At 42.0% G+C, this 17582-nt stretch overlaps 1 protein-coding gene across 1 annotated transcript in view; it reads right to left on the bottom strand.

Moving 5' to 3' along the window:
• Positions 1-17582, bottom strand: part of CSMD1 (CUB and Sushi multiple domains 1) — a 1446416-nt gene that overhangs the window by 645775 nt on the left and 783059 nt on the right. The window contains exon 6 of the mRNA XM_084811779.1: positions 4153-4265. Coding sequence (XP_084667905.1) covers positions 4153-4265 — 113 coding nt within the window. The remainder of the gene's footprint in view (positions 1-4152; positions 4266-17582) is intronic.

The raw sequence follows: 17582 nt of genomic DNA on the forward strand, positions 1-17582 counted from the left end.
TACCAGTTTTGAAAGCATTCCAGATTACTAATTCCAAGTGTACAAGCAACTGACGTCCTCTTGCTTTCTTTCCACTTTAATCACAAAAGCTTATTCTGAGCAATGATTTATCAGGTAGGGGGAAAAATCAATAAACATTTCATTATAGAAAAATTGCTTTTTGATAAATATCCTTGTCGACGTATACAAAAAGTGACAACACTAAAGCTCTTATTTTCTAATAAAACAGATGTCTAATAAAGATGCCCACAAAGAGCAATACAGCAATCCAAGTTGTGTGCTTTTTTGTAGTGTTGGGAAAGAATTGGAATTCTGAGTAGTGAATCTTGAATACTGGAAGCTCCATGGTATGAATGTAACATACATACATACATACATACATACATATATATATATATATATATATATAATAGATTATAAGCAAGAAAGGCATTTAGGGAGTTTTCTCATACAACTATTTATTTCTTTCCATCCTACTATTCATATCCCAAGCAAATCCTCTAGCTACTACACTGGTTCTTGTTGAGTTCTGACCAGCTAAGGGGCTGCAAAACACCCAAATCACTTGAATGAATGAATTGGCCATCATTATTTTGAGCCAGCCAGAGACCATTCAAGTAAATGAGGGTGACCTTATGAGGAGCACAGCATGCTAGCTGGGGATGATGGGAATTGCAGTCCAACATATCTGGAGGGCGCTGGGTTGGGAAATGGTGTTCTATGCCATCCTTCCAATCTTAAACATCCCCCTCAAACAGGTTACTTTTTAAAGAACTGTATCCTTTCTTTTGTGTTTCAGTGGAGGCAGATTGATTGAAGAATTTAGATTCAGCTTAAGCCACTATAATATTATTGAACAAATCCAATGTTATATGTCACAACTTCAGTCTGAAATAGAAGCACTGAGATACCCATGCAGTATTTAAATCAGGCAAAAATGAAAAGCACAGTCTCCCAAAACTTTGAACACGTGGCATAACATGATATGCCCTCCTTCAGTGTGAATGCTCTGCAAGCAGCCATGCACCTCACCCATTAGCATTAATGTAAGTCTTCAGGTCCAGCTTCATGCTCTAGCATGTTGGGATGCACAAGCACCCCACTGCTGATCCTGAAAAAGGTCAAGCCTTTGAAAGCCTCTCATCAAAGATTTGCAAAGGGTTGAGCTTTTCACAAGTATTTGATGCAAATCTAACATAGAAAGGTAGGAAGCTGCCTTATCGTGAGTCAGATCATTAATCCATCTAACTCAGTATTGCCGACAATGACTGGCAGCAGCTCTCCAGGAGTCTTTACCAGCCCTACCTGGAGATGCTAGAGATTGGCTGCCCATTTTTCCAGCTGAAGACTGGTAGGGATGGGTGAACAAGCAATTTTTATGATCGCTGAGATTCTCTGAACACTACTTACAGCTTGACTCACCTCTGCTCACACTACATGGAGACAGTATGGCAAGCACTTTGTGGTTATATCCAGATCTTCATGAAATCACTTTCGTCCATCAGCAGCACACAAAGCAAGAAAAGTGGAGTATACACTACCTAAAACCCTGCTTTCATGGGTTAAATTGCACTTGAACCCACCTTACTTTGGGGTTGGGTGGGTGAAGTCCTGCCAGTAGAAGTGAACATCATCAACCATGTAGATGCTGCCCAGTGAATGAGAGAGTTGGTCCCCACCCCTGTCCATGCTCCCCTGCTCAGGAAGTTTACTGGAAGAGATGACCCTGATGCTGGGAAAGACTGAAGGCAAAAGGAGAAGGGGACGGCAGAGGATGAGATGGCTAGATAGCATCACCGATGCAATGAATATGAACTTGAGCACGCTCCGGGAGAGAGCGCAGGACAGGAAGGCCTGGCGTGCTATGGTCCATGGGGTCACGAAGAGTCGGACACGACTGAATGACTGAACAACAACAAAGATGAATTATAACCCCACACCTCTCCCCTCACATCCACCATTTGTCTTCATAAGTGCACTCCACTTCTAGAATGGTTACATTGATAGGTAGATGCACACTGCATAGTATAAAGTAAAAATAAACAGTGGAGAAGTGTCCTATATCCAAAGCACACCACTACAAAGCAGTAAGAGAGTGAAACAGTGCTATAGCAAAATAGTGCTACTGCAAAGTAACACACAGTAAAAATAACCAAGAAGGGAGCTGCAGGAGAAAGTGTCACATGCTCTATATCCAAAGCATACCACTGCAGAGTAGTGACAGAGTGAAACAGCGCTATTGAGAAACAATGCTATATGAAATAGCACTATTGTGATATAGTGCAAAGTAGAAATAAACAGAGGAGAAGGAAAGGGGAGCATCAGTGGTGAAAGAGTGAAACAGTGCTATTGCAAAATAGTGCTATTCGAAGTAGTGCTAACTGGCAGGAAAAGAACCCTAAGCCTGTGTCCAAAAAGTGTGCTTCTGCCAATAGCAGAAAAAAGGGAATGGGGGGGGAGGGAAAGCCCTAGCCCTTGACCAGGTCACAGACACACCCCTAGGCACTGCCAGTATGCAATATTTAATTTGGGGGAATATGGCACACTGCAGCAGGAGCTGCATTTAAGGAACAAATACGCAGTAAAATGACTTTCTAAAAATTTTATGGGGAAATCTGCAGGGTTGCTGTGGACTGGTGACAATGTCATGTGTCACAAATGACCCTGATGTGCTCTCGCTCCACACTACATCACCTGTGTAGATTGCGCCCTCATTTCTCATTTTTGATTGTGTTCTTTTTTAAGTTTCATTAAAATGGGAAAAGTGTGCATTTCAAGGAAAAATGTGCATTTTTAAAAAAAGTGCACCAAAAATGTGCACATTACCCCCATAGAATAAAATGTGAAATGCACTTTTTTGTAAACATGCACTTTAAAAAGTGCACATATTAAAATTTGGCATTTTTTGAATGTAAGCACAAGTTTGAGGATTTGCAAACATTTTTGGAGAACATGCTCTCTTGATCACATATGAGGTTGCTAACAGGACATGTTTTCAATACTTTGCAAACAGAAACAAAATCCCCAAATATGCCTCAGGACTGGTACAAAATCAGGCAAGAAAGTTATGCTGTCTACATAATTTCTACTGAGAAGGCCCTCACACATAACGTCACTTTCCTGCTAGAAATTCTAGAGCTCGTATTACCTGTCCTAAGCAGGAAAAGATGGTCTGCCATGCTTCTGTGGCTCACTTATGCAATCATTCCCACTTGAATGCCATTACTATAGCATAACTAGGGATGGTGCAGGTGCCCCTCTTGGTCTGGGATTCCGGAGGACTGCCCCCATGCCTGCACTTTCCAAGCCACTCCTGTCAAGCCCCTGCCTCCGCTTGATCCTTTTCTGCACTCACCAAACCACCCAAAACTTACCTGGGTCCCATCCACCTCCATTGCAATCTCCATGTTTTGAAAAAGCATTGCACTCACAATACTGTACACATAGACTTATAAGCAAAATGGTGCAGTGAATCTTGCATATATGGCGATTCATGGTGCCATTTTGCGTGTAAGTCTATGTGAACATTTTTCACATGTTTTTTTGAAAACATGGCAATCATGGCAGAGGCAGACGAGGCCCAGGTAAGCGTGGGTGGTTCGGTGAGTGAGCATGGAGCTCGAGCATGGGTCCAGGGAAGCACAAGCAGGGACAGGGGCTGGGTGGGCACCTGGAGAACCCGGATAGGTGGGTGCCCATTCATCCCTAAGTATAACCAGCTTTTGAAACTGCAGCAGTAATTTAAATGATTTCTAAGAATCCAAACAAATGCACAGTATAAAGAGGACTAGTATCTTAAAATGCACTTAAAAAATACACTAGACTTCTTTTTAAAAAGAAATGCCTGTTCAAATATAAAAAGCATCAAGATAAATATTGGCAGTATACTACTCCAGAAGGGAAATGAATGTATATGCCATGGTAACTAAGTTAAAAAGAAATATAACAGCAATCCTGGTGCTATTAAGCAGATTTCAATTGGGCCCAATATTTTTGAGTGGCTGCTGTTCCAAGTTGGCAAGGACCTGGCTCTCATCTCTTTCTTCTCCAAATATGTAGTACCTAAATAAAGCATTTTCCCTACCATTGCTTCTTTTGCCAGTTTTGGAAAAATAGATTTCTACTACTGACAGGTTCCTATGTAATTCTTACCTTGGAACTGGGCATTAAATCCTTTCCGTCTGTGATTACTGTCAGAAGTGAAATGGAGCCGTAACCAGTTTTTGCTGCTGATAACAGGAGAAGGCAGATTCATGCCAGTCAACCTGGGAGAAAAAAAGGATTCATTTAAAAAATACAGAAGCAAAAGCTCATTAGGCTCATTACTACAGTGAAGTATTCATATTAGAAGATAACACATATTCAGCATGAATAAAGATACAAAATTAAATACAGTATTAAATATGTCATCTTTAATCCCTATATCATACTGGACTACTCTGATACCACTTTTCTTTTGCATTTTATTACATATTTTCACCTTAGCTATACATCTGTTATACTGAAATGGAATGGACTGGTGGAAAACTTTCTCACATATACTGCCAATTTGAATTTTGCAGTACCTCTCAGAACAACAGATATTCATCCACTGATGTCTCAGACATAGTCTTATATTCTAGAATGGGTTATATGTAATCTCCAAAGGTTTTAGCATTGCAGTAAAGCAGACAGAACAATTCCATCAAATTGACTACAAGACATTCAACAGCAAAAAAAAAAAAAATCAGTTGGCACATCCTGTTATGCAGGACTTAACTTTATGGATCAAACATTCATTTAGAGAATACCTAAGCAGACAGATCAAAGTTGAAAACTGAGAATAAGGAATTCAGAATGTCCGTGTCCTGCTCATAGATGTGATGTTCCAACATGATGTTGCTTATTCTACAAAGCTGTGACGAAACAGTGCTGCTTTTAGAATAGTAAAGGGGACATCCCTTAACCAATATTGGATCAATAAAGAAAGATCAAAATCTCTGTCCCTGTTGAAATTACTTGTTTTCTCTCAAGACTGTAGTATGAATATCCTGGAGCACTCATAGTCCAGAATAAATGAACATTCACAGTACATTCAGTGAACAAGCTATTGGATGAGGTGGGTTTGTCCAATGACGCTGGAAAATTGAACCTACACAGCTTGGGAGGAAGGTTTTAGTTTCAACTAAAAAATCTAAAAACTTCAGGCTGGATCCAAAGAAGCTGCCTCCAATGGAGGAAGCACTCTAAGGGCGCAGTCCTATGGCTGCTACACAGCACCTAGATGGCCATAACATTTTTCGGTTTCTGGGACCTGAGCTCAGAGCCAGCACTCTGAGCTCAGTTCCCAGAAATCCGACTCCCTGCCCCCTCCCCCTTGTAGGAGGTGTGTTTTGTCCCTGGCTCCGCACTTGGAAGAGCAGCCAAAAGGCCCAAAAGGGGGCACTCCTGGGTGTGGGGAGAGGAGGTGACCACATAAGTGCTATTATGATGCTTCCGATGTGCTGTCTGCCCTTCCCCCCCACCACTCTGAGGTGCCCTAGTTAGACAGCCGAAATCGGCCATCTAGCTGCAAATGCAGGGTGGCCGGAGTGTGGAGGAGAGGATCCCCTCCATGCTCGACTTGCCCTGCAATGGATAGTCAACCACCTCCAGGTTTAGAGGCGGCCAACTATCCCCATAGGGTTGCCCCCGAAGGAAGTTTCTCCAGATACAACTGATTATTAGAATGCTCTCCAAACATCATCTAATTCAACTTAAGCTTTAAGGTACAAAATACTCCAAAGAAACACAAATAATGATTACAATAAAACATTTTACTAACTTTCATAAAATATGCTGTCACCATGTTCTACAAATTAATATAAATACAGTCATATGTAATACAATAATACATGATGTAATGTTATCACAGTTGTATTTGCTCACTAATATTTAATGTCATATTAATTCAATGTGATTTTGAATGTCAATTTTCTCTCTTTTAACTGAAGATCTTCTGACCTTCTTCAGTCACAGTGCATTGTGAAATGGCTGTTCACATATATGATTCATATCCAAGCCTCACCAGTCCGTCCCAGTTTCAAAACCTCACCCTATCATAATTCAGAATAACCAAAGCTAAGTTACACCATGTCACCCTCAGTTCATTCCCAATCTTTAAAATGGCTACAATGCAATCAGAGCAAATGAATCATGTAGTCAAATTTTACTTGAGTTAAGGTTTGAGTTTCAGCATTAAGTATTGGTATCCTTATAGGGTTCTAGTTTTCTTAAGTGAGTTATTACTCTTTTTTAAAAAACAAAAACCAACCTAGTCTGTATCAAATAGGCCCTTCAAATAATATGCAATTAAAATATTCATTTTTCATAGAATCATAGAGTAGTAGGGTTGGAATGGGCCTACAAGACCATCAAGTCAGCTCCCTGCTCCATTCATTTTAAAAGAATGAAGTCTCTTATATGTCAGTATTATCTAGTGATGTATGACAGTTACGCACCACTGGCACTTTTAAAGATATGGCTTTAACATTTTTAGCAAATAATTCTGTTTCCAACCAACAAGAACCATCGCTTCTGACACTGTGGTTTTTATACAAGCCTCTGTTTCCTGTTACATTCAGGACTGCTTGGTTAGCAAGTTGGGATTAAACCAGTTTGGATACAACTAGAAACTGTAGTTTAAATAAGCCATGAAATCAGCACCACAGCGGGGCACACAAGAGGAAAGGAAAGACCATGTGGGAACATGGCTCATTCTTTGCTTGGTTACCCATGTCTTATCAGCCCAAGATCATTACATCCAAACTGGGCCCTTGTGAATGAGGTCACCATTTATTTTTAATATATTTTCCCCATGATTTCTGGTTTGTATGCTTATTTTTAAAAAGAAAACATCTGCACATTCAGAGCAAAGTTCTGAAGGGGGCTTCGACACATGTTCATTTAAGCTTACTGAGAAGACTCCTCACAATCAAGTTTCTGATTATGTGGAGGCTTCTAAATAGGGATGTATGAAAAAAAAATCATTTTGGTTTGTTTGCAACCAGAACTTGCCCCATTCACACCCATGAATGCAAGCGTGAGTCCATTTTGCAGATGAAGCCCATACATTCCTGAACTTGTGATGCTGGTTCAAAAAATGCGTACTTTGGAAAAATGTGCATTTTTATGTTTTGGTCAAGTCAAACTTTAAAAAATGTGCACCCAAATACGTACTTTTCCTGTTCGAACAATTACAATAAAAAGCTCATGATTGGGAATGGAAACAAGGCAGACCAACCTTTGAGATGGAACTTGGAGAACCTCGGAGAACTTCACTGATTCGCCCATCCCTACTTCTGAGTGCTTTCAGCTGAACACACACAGAATCCCCCTTCAGCCCCTACACAATACACAAAGGTCTGAAGCTCCCTCCTACTAGGGTGGGGACTTTGTAGGCAGGGCTTCTGCTTTTTTACCCCACTGCCCTCTTCATGTGTTCACTTTGAGTGCCAGAGGAGGTCTTGTGTGGAAACAGCAGGCTTGACCACATGGCTGGAAGCTACAGATGAGGGATTCCCTATGCAGTTACTGAAGCCACGCAACAATATTTGAATGGATACCACATAGTTCCTGGTTCTTTGAATCTATGCAAAGTCACTTCATGAAATGTATGGAAATCGATGTTCTGAAGAACTCTGATGTTCATTCAGTTCTCCAATCAACTTTAATTATGTGGCTTTCAGAGATAAGCATTCCTTATTTATTTATTTATTGCATTTATACCCCGCCTTTCTCCCTCTCGCAAGGAACTCAAGGCGGCTTACATTATCCTCCTCCTCACCGTTGTATCCTCACAACAACAACCCTGTGAGGTAAGTTGGGCTGAGAGTCTGTGACTGGCCCAAAGTCACCCAGTGAGCTTCCATGGCCAAGTGGGGACTAGAACCCGGATCTCCCGGCTCCCAGTCCATCACTCTCACCACTACACTACACTGGCTCTCTTGAGTTCCACCTGGAATACTCTTGATTTTCCCAAGAAAGGATAAAGAATTAGTTAGATAATTCAATTAAAAAAAAACAAACCCTTTCAGTTTAACATGTTGTGTTAAGGGCTTTTCATGTCCACTCAGCCTCTAAAATCTGGGAAATCTTAGTTAAGGGCCATGCCCTTAACAGATGTGTTATTTAGGCAATGCAGATATGGTATGGCTAGCTGTGCGGCCAGTTCCAATTTCACCACTACCTTGGAGCAGGACAGCTATCAGTGGCAGAGTGGTGGACCTAAGTTCCAGATTTCTCTATTCGCTAAAACAGACACACGGAGTCTACACAATGGAAGCTATCACATAGCTGAAAATACCATTCCATCCAAATGGCAACCAGTATTATCCACATAGAATTACAGAGTTGGAAGAGACGTGGTAACCAGCTACACTCACTCAAATTCAAACCTTATGAACTGACATAAGATAAAATGGACCCTGCACACACACACCAGAAAAGTCGCATTTTAATGAGAAACTACAAAGATGTTATACCATTACTACAGCATATCTTATACTAGACCTACCCCCTGACCTGACACAACAAATGGTTTCCTGAAAGATACTGTACAAATGGAGAAAATGGCCCATAAAATTTAAGCTGAGCAAAGTCTATGAGAAGAGATTGCTGGAGGTCACTAAACTGCTATAAATATGCCATTTCTTAACTTTCCATCTCAAAGCCAGCATGGACCATCCTCCAACTGACCTTTCCTACACTGCCCAGTTTTGGATCAATCATCTAAGCTGTTTTCTGAGTATAAGCCATAGAACCTACTGCCCCTAATCTGGTTATCATGGCAAAATGCTATTTATCCAACTCCCCCTTCACATAGGGCCACAACTGTGGCCCTACAGTATCTCCATTCAGTATTAAGTGCGTTGGTAAGCCTCTTTGCAAATTGTCTCTGGTAACAAAAACTGAAAGAAAATATTAAGTCTGTTCATACTAAGCCTTGCTTTTGAACACCAGTTAATGCTAAAAATGTGTCCTGCAACCATGGCTTACTTTGTTTAAATTAAAAGCATGTCCTTGAGGCAGTAAATAAGATTAACATTTCTGCCTCTTTGTCCAATATGGTTCAGTGCATAAAACATTCACCTGCAAGCCAAAACACTGATCTAACTTGACTCTGCAAGCTAATTCACCTCCCCGTGTCTCTCTTTTCCTTTCTTTTTGTCTCCTGCTTGTATAAAGCATAAGGATTTCTTTTTTTGCTTTTCTTTCTAACCTGGGGGCTTTTGCTTACTATGTCCTCGATACTGTGGTTAATATAATGAAGCCATGACCTCCTCTGGGACCTGTAGGCATACTGAAACCAATTCACAAATACATAAACCCAGACAAGATTAAATAATGCAATAAATCATTTACATGGACTGCTTGCTAAGATAAAACAGGGTTGTCCTTAACAGTCCTATGTTAGGCAGTTGACACAATATTGTCATTATGCCCTTCGTTTTGTATTTGCATTGGCCCAGACTGCTTTGTTTATAAGGGGTCTCCTCCCCAACCCCCACTGGTGAACAGGGATGTGTGTGTGTGTGTGTGTGTGTATTTTTTATCACACTACATGTGCTTACCAGCTCACCAATACAAAGATGCTTGTGTTAATCCTCAACAATTGCTTTGTGAATGGCCGCTGTTAATAAGGTAATTATCACCGTATGTACTTCCTGCATTTCAATTCCCTCTGTCTTCACCCTTTGAAATCCTGCCCCAAACCAGGAAAGGGGGAAACCAACCTCTGGCCCCATATGTCAGCCAGAGAGGGAGCAGGTTCAGGGAGCTTGCTTCACCCCTCCCAACTACACACAGGTCCAACTGACAGTTCCTTGGGATTGCAGACTCTGACTTCATCCATCAGCCAGAGAACCAAGGGCCAATGGGAGGCTGCACCCCCAGCCTCCCAAGCTAAATATCATGGCAAGGGGGAGACCAACCTGTCCCCATACATCAGTTAGCGAGAAGAATGGCTGCAGGGAGCTTCTTTTGCCCTTCCAAAGTTCTTAAAGAACACCTGTAAGAAGTTTGAAACTGAGAAAGGGTGCCTGAGTTTTGCTTTTTTTCTCCTCCCTCCCAATCCATTTTCCTTTTGTGTTGTGTGTTTAGATTTTAAGCCTGAGGGCAGGGACCATCTTATTATTAATCTTTGTAATCCACTCTGGGGGAGGGATGGGCAGATTCCCTACCCGCCGGTCCATGGGGAATCCACCTGCGGGCGGGGAGGCGATCCGTTCCTCCCCCCGGAATCCTCTTTGGCCGGCTCCACTTTGCAGTGATTCCACGAGGCACCAGCCAGGTCTAAAGCACCAGCAATATGGCCACCATGCCGTATCGCTGGCTGAAGGGGACTTGACTGACTGCGGACACAAATGGCGTCCTGGACACCATTTGCGGCCGTAAAGGTCTTAGTTTAAGATAAATGCAGCCATAAATGGCTGCATTTAGCTTAAACGAAGACCTTTACAGCTGCAAATGGCATCCTGGATGCCATTTGCATCCGTGCTTTTCATTCACGCGATAGGCTATGCAAATATTTGCATAGCCTATCGCATGAAAAAACAGGGCCGCAAATGGCATCCAGGATGCCATTTGCGGCCATAAAGGTCTTAGTTTAAGCTAAATGCAGCCATTTACGGCCGCAACTAGTGTCTTAGATGCCACTTGTGTCTGCAGTCAGTCCCCTTCAGCCAAACGTATGGCATGGCGGCTGTATCGCTGGCAATCTGGAGCCGGAGGAGCCAGCTGAAGAGGATTCCGTGGGGAGGTGGAGGTAAGTGTTCCATTCCGCCACAGACTCCAGGGGCACAGCCTTGTGGTGGCGGCTGCTTGCAGTGTCTCTGGGGCACTGACCCTCACCCTTCTGCGGCGCACAAGGATTCTAAAGAATCCGGCCTCCTTGGAGTCCATGGCAGAATTCTCCGCCATCCCTACTCTGAGGGCCTTTTTTGGCTGAAGAGTGGGGCAAAAAGCTATAAATGAGTGAATAAATACCTATAAGCTGCAAGAATAACACTTCATGGATCTGTTGAAGTGGACTGCAGCTCATGAAAGTTTATGCCATAATACATTTGTTAGTCTTTAAGGTGTCACAAGATTCTTTTTTTGTTATTTGGGGTTAACAGCATAGCACAAATTATGCTATTTTGTGTTGAATGGATACAAAGCCTTCTAGGCCACAAAACAAAATATGCATACCTAAAGGATTTACAGCTTCTCCCACACGACCCGCCCACTCTCCAAGGCCCCTCTTTGAGTTGTTCTGCCATCACAACTATGGTGAGCGGCAACTGGACAGAGGACTCTTCATTTGGGCTGTCCCATCTTTTGAACTTCATTCCCAGGGAGGCTTACCTATTGCCATCTGTTTTCTTTTGTGTAAAGACTGTTTTATGTTATTTGCCCAAGATCTTTGGATCAATCCATTTTCATTGAACTTTTAATGCTGGACTTGACCTGTTTATCTGAGAGTTGGCTCTGGTCATCACTGTGACCTTATACATTTAAAGCCTATGCTGAATTTGAACATGAGAGGTTTCTTCTGAAATTAAATAATTAGTATATTTCCATCAGCCAGTGAAGAACTTAAGTAATGAATTAAACTTCAACCTGCAAATAGATACATGTATATTGAATATTCACACATGTATACATTAAATAGAAACTTCAAGGAATAAAACTGTCAACTGTGTTCCTTATTAAATGTATGTCATTGCCTCTTTCAGAGGAAGTGGAGAGTCTGTCTTTGAAGCTCCCATTAGACTGTCAAAGGAATAAAACTGTAGTTATCTTATTAAAATCTGCCAAGAGCCAGATCTGCCACTCAAATGACTGGGGTTTTTTTTTGGGGGGGGGGAGTATGTGTTTTTAAAAATAAAATTAAAATACCTTATAATTTGCTGAGTTATTTAACTGGAATCTTCCATAAATACATAGATAGCATTTGATAAAAGTGAAGACAACCCCTCCCCACTTCCCTTTATCACAAATTCCTGATACTCAGAAAGAAAATAGAATGATTTCATTGTAATATACAAACAAAGGAATTCATAGTTGTATATTTGTATGGCGTCTAAATGAATTTAACTACATTGAACAGTATTCTGGGGACCCATTGCCATGGCCTTGATGTGCCTGTGTCTGCACATTACTGGCTGCATCTTATAAGAGTTCTGTAAACAGATGGGTTGCTTTTCCTATGGGCATGGCTGATAATGAGAGGGCTGTGGCACAGTACTCAGATACGAGGTCCCAGGTTCAGTCCCTTGCATCTCCATGTAGGGCTGGGGAAGAACCCTCTCTCAAATCTTGGAGAGCCACTGCTAGACATGTAAGCAGTTGAAAGCTGTTGCTCTAATGAAGGGCCGTTGGCCCACAAGAAAAGTCAAGCAGACACCACAACTGAGGGTGAGCAGAACTTGTAGCATTGCAAGACTGTATAGCCTGTTCTCTCTCTGTGTCACCACATCCTTCCTCTACCTCTTTTACTCTCAGTCTCTCTCTCTCTCTCTCTCACACACACACACACACACACACACACACAAAGCAGAAGAGAAAGTGATTCCCAGAGGGGTTGTCCAGACACCAAGGGTTCTTCCACAAGGTCTGGATTGTGCCCCAAGCTTGAAGTCAGGACAAATTTTACTATTATATCAAATTGCCATTTCTCCAAAACAAACTGTCAGTTTTCTTACTACAGTACATTGTCAGCCCTTTCAACTCTTTTATGAATAAAACATCCCCACTGCCCTTGAAAACAGTGTTTAGGGAGGAAACACAAAGTACAATATGCCATACAATGGCACACAGCTCTTTATAGTATTGAGCTAGCATGAAGGCACCCAAGATATGGAAGTGTGATGTGAAGAGCAATGATGGTCAAGGCTACGGTGCTGGCAATTGCCACTATCACCAGATGAGGTATTGCACTGCTGTAGGAAGGTGAGAAGGCGACAGTGGAACAGCTTGTATGGCAATCAGTGGGAGAAGGATTCAGGTTATAAACTATTATGTGATCTATGGGATTTTACTCAAACATGTAAAAGTCCAGAGTGACAAAGCAATGAGAAGAGTAAAGCAGGTGAGCAGGAGTAGGAGGTCTGCGGCTGGCTTTCAGAATGAATGCCAGAATGGTCTAGCTTCAGTTCTAAATGGATGAGCCTCTCACCTCCCCCCACCCCCGCCATACTCCCTAGGGGTGTATGAGAAATTATTTTCAGTTCATTTCTTATCAGGATTTACCCAGTTCAAAATGTCAGGTCTGAACACAGACATGAACGCTATCTTCAGTCAAAGGTCATACATTTGTGAGCTTGCAATGTGATATACAGACCTACACCCCCACACACAATGCCTATATTTGAAAAAATGTGCATGAAAAAAATGCATACTTCTGAAAAATGTGAACAAATGCAATTTAATCAATGGGAGAAGAATGCATACATTTCAAAGACTCACACAATTGATGCGTATATCTGGGAAAATATGCGCAAAAAGACTCACAGATTTTCATGCAAAAAGAAAACAACAGAGCACGCAATCTGATACAGACTTGAATCAGAACAAGTTTCAAGATGAAATTCAGAGAACTTTGGCAAGCTCGGGTTTTGCTGATTCACACATCCCTGGTGCTCCCCCATTTTGGACTCTGTTCCATCCTTATATATTCAAAATCAGAGAGAGAGAGAGAGAGAGAGAGATGTCTCAGCTACTCTCACTACATGTATCTCTCACACTTAATCCAAAATAAATTATTATTCTGTACAAAATAAAAAGAAAAGAAGAAACCCACTCTGAATCAATTCTGGTTTGTGTATGCTAAATAGGGATGTATGAAAGTCACTTACCTTTCTGCAGATTATGCTGATCGTGGGGGGGAGGCGTTCCATCCCTCCACCCAGAATCCTTGACGGGGGGGAGGCGATCCGTTCCTCCCCCCCCCCGGAATCCTCCACGGCCGGCTGTGCTCTGCAGCAGCTCCGCGGAGCAGCTGGCCAGGCCCAGCCCAGGCCAGAGCCATCCGCAGCCAGATTTCCGGCCGCAGAGGGCACTGGGAAAGAAAAAACAAAACTGCGTACGCAAATGGCGGCGGCTACAGCCGCTGCCATTTGCGTTCCTTATTTTTGGCTGTCTTAATCTATGTAAATATTTACGTAGACTATGATGGTGAAAATAAAGGGGAATGCAAATAGCGTAGCGGGCGCTATTTGTGTCCCTTTTTGATTCATCGTTTTAGCCTATGTAAATATTTACATAGGCTAAAACGGCTAATCAAAAAGGGACGCAAATAGCGTAGCGGGCGCTATTTACGTTCCCCTTTATTTTCGCCATCATAGTCTACGTAAATATTTACGTAGACTAAGACGGCCAAAAATAAGGAACGCAAATGGCGGCGGCTACGTATGCGGGTTGTTTGTTTTTTTTTAAACCCAGCCATGATAGGCTACGTAAATCTTTACGTAGCCTATCACATCTTTTTTTTTTTTAACAAGACAAGACTGCAAATGGCAGCGGCAGCAGCCGGTCAGAAGACCAGCTGCCGCCGCCGCTGCCGCCGAAGCCGCCACTGAGCCGCCACCACCCGGAACATCCACCCCAGGTAAGTCTCGTCCTGGGGGGAATCTATGGGGGGGTGGGAGGCTGTTCCACCACGGAGTTTGGGGGGCTGAATGCACTGGCATTCGGCCTCACCGAGATCCATGGCGGAATTCTCTGACATCCCTAATGCTAAATATTCATCGTAGTGAACAGTATTCAAGGAAATGGAGTTAATACTCAGGATACATCATATAAACACAGAACAGTAATACCCAAGTTGAAAGTTAATTACTACTGTAAAACTGGCAGTAGTGTACAGTAGGACATTATATGTCTAGAGCTTTGTTGATATATGGTTTCCATTGCCCACTGAAAGTGGAACATTAAGCTTGAGGACGTAACAGATCGATTAAATTCTTATTGTTTAGAGAAGCAATAGTAGCTCCAGTCTCTTAAGAAGTATGTGGGTTTTCGTAGCTCTGCATTGGGGGCGCTGTTGTTGGGGGAAGGATATGTGTAATGTCCTATGAATCAAAGTGGACAAAAGTGTGCCCCTCCATGAGGGTAGAAGATTTAAACCACAGTGAAGAACAGCAACAGTTGAATCTTCATTTGTTCTTCTAGACTACAAGTATAACTGAGGGAAAATATCTTCAGACTGATCAACTGGAAGATCTTGATGATGGTGACAAAAATGTTTTAGTCAAGCACAGAATATTGATGGTATGATGCCTTTAAGTCTCTAAACATGGATAAAACATTAGTAATTCAGAGCTTAGTGGAACTTAAAGTAACACCAAGATAAACATATCTCACTTGGTAGTCTCTTGCCTGCTGTAGACCTCCTCTAAAAATATTTAGAAACACCACATCAAGGGTATATACTGCCAGATAACCATGAGTCTATCTCAGTTGATATCATGGAAGCTATGAAATCCTTAGCTGCTCCAAATAAGGGGGGAGGGGTTGAATGGATTATGAAATTTCCTGAACCATCAGTTTGGAAGAGTTTGAGACCACCCCCAAGACCACCTCTGCCTACTTAGGCAGAGAGAATGTTGGTCAGCAAAGTGGGTGATACATGAACAGAGTCTTGACGGCCTACCATCATATCATCCGGGTCACATAATTCTGAATGCATATATTTAAAATTAGATGACTATTTAATTGCAACTAGAAAGGGGATGAAACCATGATAGTTCACTGCAATTCCAACTCTAACTGCACCTGCTGCTGCACCAGACAAACTTGGTGGACAGAACTGAGATTAAGTAATCCCACTCATATCATCCATCATACACATAATCAAATTTTGGATGGTAGAGGTCCGTCTTACCATTTACCAACCTTACCTTTTAGTCCAGGAGAGCTGATCCCAAGATAACTAAGGGAGCAATCCTATGGCTGCTACACAGTGGCTTGACAGCCATGCTGTTATCCGGGAACCAACCTCGGAGCCTGCACTACAAGGTCGGTTCCTGGAAAACCAACCTCCCCCACTTCTGTGCTGCCTTGGAGGCAGCACGGAACAGCCCCATCCTCCGCACTCACAGGAGGAGTGCGGAGCAGCCAGAAAGGGGCATTGCTGGGGGCGTTCCATGGCGGGGACAATGTAGTTGCCTGTATGCCACATCCAATGTGTCATACAGCAGCCTCCTTCCCCACTCCGTGCTGTCTAGCAATTGGCTGTCTAGCAGAAAAAACAGGGCAGGAGAAGCACAGAGAGACAATCCCCTCCGTGCGTCTCCTGCCCTGCTTTGGATAGGCAGTCACCTCTTGAGTTTGAAGGCGGCCACCTATCTAGATAGGATTATCCGCTAAGACATTTACTGGCTTGGAAAAGAACTGAAAGGGGTTACAATGTCTGTTCTCACCTCATATTATCATTATTTTTAGTTCGATTTTTATTCTGCCCTATGCCAATGGCTCATGGTGGGGGGTACAAAGATATGCTTCAGAAGGCCACCATGCCAGCTCACTCTCCTGTATTGCCTCAATCTTTATACCACTATGAACTATTAATTGCTCATAACACAATCTATTATCATCTTTTCCTATACATCTCCTCTGAGTTGTTTGGTTGCATTTTTAAATGCCTGCTCTTAACAAGGTTGATCTCTGCTCACATCCTCATATATGAAGCAAAATGGAACTAAAATGTTGGAATGAAATGAATAAATATCCTCAGACAGTATCCATGAACAGTTGGCAGCTTTAGGCTGTAAGCACCAGCATTCATCTATTTTGATAATCATATCATGCTTTTTAGATTTTTGTTCTACTGCTTACGTTGCCTTATAGAGCCCCTTAAAAGGTGTTTCTCCTGTTGAGCCAGCAGAGCTCAACTTTATTTAGATACCAAGCCATGGATATAAAACTTGAGAAAAATGCTTACAATATACAATTACGCAGTATATTAAGCGTAATGTAATTCACTCACAAAAATTAAGGGTGGTACTTTCAAGCCATTCATTTGTGAAATTTACTCTTTTATTCCAATTTCTGATTGAAAACAAAAACCAAGAAGCATGTTAAATTCCTGACACAACCAATAAATTACATGGCATACGGGGACTGGAAATATAAAAATGTTAGTAACCGCGTGGGAGATAAATGTCAGTTCACAAATAGGTACATTGCTGTCATAGTAATTATCATTAAAACTCTCATTTGCCAACAGAATATGCTGCGGTATTTGACATAAACTTATATGTATCTGCTCAGGACATTATTGATGTATGGCACAATCCTACAAAGTTCAACTCAGCGTATTTCAACTTAGATTACACAGATGCAAAACTTCATGAGCTGCTTGCATCACCATTGTGGTATCATTTTGTCTTACCAAGTAGTCCTGGCAGAAAACATTTTTATACACACAATTTCTGTATACATACATACATACATACAGAGAGATAAAGAGAATATACATCATCAAATGACTTACTGAAGTAAAACTTCTGTGTGCGCGCACGTGCACGTGCGTGCATGCGTGTGTGTATATGTATCTATATCTAGCTGTTTTCGATGATTTC

The sequence above is a fragment of the Heloderma suspectum genome, chromosome 1, assembly GCF_057233095.1.
Source record: "Heloderma suspectum isolate Gila_16-S chromosome 1, 16-S_ref, whole genome shotgun sequence".
Taxonomy (NCBI): domain Eukaryota; kingdom Metazoa; phylum Chordata; class Lepidosauria; order Squamata; family Helodermatidae; genus Heloderma; species Heloderma suspectum.